The following is a 4306-nucleotide window of genomic DNA, read 5'->3' as shown; positions in this document are numbered from 1 at the left end:
AAAACTGAAAACATGAAAATGAAACCGTAGACACGTGCCCCGGAAAAGGGAAAAAAGGGGTGTATGAAGAGAGTGCCAGACTTACCATGGAACACAGAAGACCGAGTCTGGGAGAAAACAGACAGATGCCACTTCACTTTGCCTAACGTATCAGGAAAACATGTGCAAAATCTTCCAAGCCACTGGAAATGATTGCATGACCCAGAGCCAGATTGCTACGCCGCCCTATCTGCTTCTGCTCGAAGCCGCAGTTGTTGTGGTCGAGGTCTTCCACGCTCGGCAGCGGCTTGAAGCGGTCGCCCCTTCGCACAGACGCGCACACAAACACCCCCCCATCCACCCCCTTTTTCCTCCTGCCGCCCCCGAGCTGGGTGCTCGCTGCACGCCCTGGCATCGAGCCCAAGTGCGCTGCGGCGGCCGGGAGCGTGCTCCAGATGCCGTCTGGAGACGGGCCCCTCTGCTGGAAACCCCCCCCAGTCAAAGTGAGGGTGTCTCCTTCCCACCCTTCAGTCCGGAGCCTCCTAAGCATCAGCTTCAGCCGAGAGTCATGTGCAAAAACGAGTGAGAGCTTTTAAAAAAGCGCAACTGGGAAATGCAAACACTGAAGAGCTGCTGTTTCGTTCTCTGAAAATTGCAGTATCCTCGTTGGATAAGCTCACCCTCGCAAAGGATGCTCGGTCCTGCCGACCGCGAGCTGGCCAAAGGCGCGCGCCGTTCTCGGCTGACCTGTGCAACTCATCTCCCAGCGAGATCTCACCTCCGTCTCCTCTGAGACTGATCAAAGAGAAGAGACAACCTGGAGACTACTTGGATGCCTTCTTCCTCCCTTCCCCCCCACTCTGCAAAAAAACAGGCGAACTTGTTCATTGAAGAGCAAGGTGGATGATAATTTTAGCAACGTTTACTGATTGAAAGATACTGCAATTTTGGTTTGTTGGTTTGTTTTTTGTTTTTTTTTAATACAATGTTTCAATGGTTTCCTTTAACTGCTTCGCAGCCCATCGGCTTTGCAGCACAGTAATTCATACACTATACTGTACAAAATCACCAGCAAGACTGGAATGATGTATTCATAGAAGGCACCATCATGCTTATTACATTACCAGAGAACTCAAATACAGTCAAGACAAGTTTCACTGTACAACGCTTACCGAAGGGGAAGGGGAAGGAGGAGTGTGTTGAGCAGCCATCCCTGTACTGAAGAGGGGCAGATAGAAAAAAATCTGACGTGAGCTATCAAACTCGTTGCGTACTCAGGGCTAGGACTTTGAAACTCTGGGTTCTGCTTAGTTTGCAGCTAAATGGATTCCTTCTGGAATAAAGGTGTAGTCTTATTAAGGTTTGTGTGTGCGGAGATGTTGGTCACGGCAAGCAGATCAGATGCCCGCATCGTTTCACAAGCTATTCTGAGTAAGAGGATGAAGGTTGGGTTTTTTTTCCTCCGATGCCTCCTGCAGATGTCAATACAAATGAGTTCAGAGTACCCATTAGTGCATTTTGATGAGTGCGTAAACACGAGTTTGTTTGGAGCCGAGTGTTCTAAGAAGGACAAAAGAAAGGCAAGCTTCTCCAATTGCACAAACTGCACTATTTGTGTTTCCAACAGGAATAGGCAGAAACAGTAACACTTACACAAAATGTGCAGCAGAGGGTTTTTGACTGAAAGGACCTGAATTCTACTGGGCATGTCCTTTAGTTCGCTTGTGTTGCAGATAGTTAACTGGTCTTTTTCTTTTTTTTTTTTCTCCAGTCCTCAATTCTCCAAGTCTACATTTATAAATTAACAGTGTGACTCCTGTTGTGAAACTGGGGAAAGAACGTCCACCTCAATTTAAACCGGAAACCAAAGGATGCTTTCACATCAAAGAAATGATCAGAAGGGCTGTGTCACATTCCAAAGCCAAAAAAAATTAACAAGAATGCAAACACGATGGATAATGTACCACTGCCAAGACGGTCTGCCCACAGTGGAGATGTCAGCGACGCTGTCCAGTGAAACGGCCTTCCATTTGCCCGGTTCCTCGTCCAGAGCCGAGTTTCTGTGCCATGCCACCTCTCGGAGGGGGTCCTCTTCCGTCACGGTCTCGCATCATGCCACCACCCACTATTCCACGGGGACCCCCGGGGCCTCTATCATTGCGACGAATATCCCTACGATCGTCGCCTCCACCTCGGGTCTCTCTTTCACGAGCGGCTCTTGTTTTTTTCTCTTCTACGTTCAAGCGCACCTCACCCCGGAACATAATAGGCTTATAGGGAAAAGCGTTCAAGGCACACGTTAGTCACCGTTTCGGAGTCCGTCGGTACAAGGCACGTGAAAGCACTGCGCGTGCTGCACGCCGCCGCCTACCTTCGCTTACAGGCCGGAGACAAAATGCAGCGGCCAACGGTTCCCTGCAGCACACAACCTTAGAGGTCTGCAGCAAATGGAACGGCGTTTTTTGATTCATTTGGCATGCAAGGAATTAAAATGTCTTTCTCTAGTAAGGGCAGGGTTGCCTTTAGCCACTTCACTGCCAGCGTTAGCTTTCAGGGCTAACGCTCCTGCAGAACTGCTCCACCAGGTCTCGCTCCCCCAGACTAGAAATGCCAACTGCTGCTTCCTCCTCTCCCATTCCTCAACTCACGACCCCAACCAACCTCGCTCCTTTGTCTCAGCCCCAGGATGCAGAATTCAGAGATCCACGGGATGCCCTTCAAAAGGTTACGTTCTCGACTGTCAGCTTAAAAGGATCTCTGAAAATAAGCGCTGAGCCCCACGGGGTGTCTTTGCGCAGAGGGAAAACCCTGGGTGCGCTGTGACGCGGACTGAGGAACGCTGGCACGGCTTTGGTAAGCCACAGAACCCCTGACGGAACGAGTATGCCACAACTGTGCTTTTCTTACAGCTGCTGAGTGCCAGAAACAACAGCAGCGCAACTGGCGTGGCCCACGCTGCTTGGGGTTGAGGGCACGCCGTCCATCCTTTGAAGGCGACTCAACTTACTTACTTTTGCAACTAAAATCCGCTGGACCGGCTCAGAATCGTCAAATACCACGAAACCAAAATTAGGCAGTTTTCCTCCCACTCCTTTAGTATTTATGCGAAGTTCCACCACGTTTCCAAAGCCTGGGAAAAAAAAAAAGGGGAAAAGCCAGGTTATCAAAACCCACAGTGCCAGCTCTACCACCCCACCGCTTGTCCCAGACCACCGCTGTCGCGTTACATGTCAAAGCTCCCCCCGTGCCGCCCTAAGTGAGCACCACGTGACTCCGCAACGGTTTTTCTTCTCAGCCCCCGCAGCCGAAGCTGCTACTCACTCATGAAGAACTCTTTCAGTTCACTCTCGTCGATGTCGTGCGGCAAGTTCCCAACGAAGAGCTGGTGGCTGTCTGGGTAGCGAATTATCCGACGGTTATCCGACTCGCTCTGTTCCATGTCCCCTCTCCCTGTCGCCAACAGCAAGGAGAGGTTAGAAGACGTGGGGAGGTTCGGATGAACGCAGCTACAAACAGCACCAAGCACGTTCCCTCGAACCATCCTGCACCCGCACGTTCACCTCGGGCGACACGGCGGGGGGATGCGATCTTCCCCTCTGCGCTGTCACGACAGTTTTGTTCTAATGCCGCAAAGTGTTGGCTTTTCGCCTGGTTTCCCGGGTCAGGGTAAATAAATCCAGGTTAACTACAACATCTGGCGTACTGGGCGAGGCTGCTTAAGAGGTTCTTGTACCTTAAGCCATTACACTGATGAGGCGCTCGCTACCTATTAAAATGTACTTTGACCCAGACTTGGATTCAAGTCCCCTCCATGTCACTTCCATACACAGCCCGCTAACAGCACCCCTGCTTGGGCACTCACATTAAAAGCGCTTGCCAGTCGCCTCTTCTGGCTTTCCTCCTCCACCGTTCTGTCTCAAACACAAGGGATAGTTCCTCACGTTCTCCCCAGCTCAACCAAGTCTTAGTGTGTTTAGCACACAAGGTAAAATCCTTCCCGGTACCTCCCTGAACAACCACCCCCTCTGCACCCCAAGTACTACAGTGTAGGTGTGTAGCTCTCTCCTTACGCGCCCCTACGCGCCCCTTTACCGCACGCTTGCTAGCTCCTTTGCAAGGCTGCTTTAAGAAGATAAAACAGCTCGCTGACTCCCTGCGGAAGTAAGACTGTAGGGCTGAAGCGCTACCATTCGGTGAACTGAGATTGCTGCTTTTTCTCCCCCGCTACCCCAGAGTGCAGGATCAAAACTGAGAGACTCGAGCTCTGTTACACGTTTTCTGTGTGATTTGTATTACACCCAATGTGCTGGTTCAGTCAGGAAAGAGT

At 51.0% G+C, this 4306-nt stretch overlaps 1 protein-coding gene across 1 annotated transcript; it reads right to left on the bottom strand.

Annotated features, from left to right (window-relative positions):
• Positions 1 to 1063: 1063 nt before the first annotated feature.
• On the bottom strand, positions 1064 to 3429 carry LOC104506252 (ras GTPase-activating protein-binding protein 2; the record flags this gene model as incomplete). The annotated part of the gene is made up of 3 exons (XM_010147144.1): positions 1064 to 2249; positions 2991 to 3109; positions 3301 to 3429. Coding segments are annotated over 3 exons (521 nt in total), but the record flags the coding sequence as incomplete, so codon positions are not given.
• Between the last annotated feature and the right edge of the window lie 877 nt (positions 3430 to 4306).

The sequence above is a fragment of the Eurypyga helias genome, unplaced genomic scaffold (assembly GCF_000690775.1).
Source record: "Eurypyga helias isolate BGI_N326 unplaced genomic scaffold, ASM69077v1 scaffold9712, whole genome shotgun sequence".
NCBI classification, from domain to species: Eukaryota; Metazoa; Chordata; class Aves; order Eurypygiformes; family Eurypygidae; genus Eurypyga; species Eurypyga helias.
Note: the sequence above shows the minus strand (reverse complement) of the source record. Positions and strands in the feature narration are given on the sequence as shown.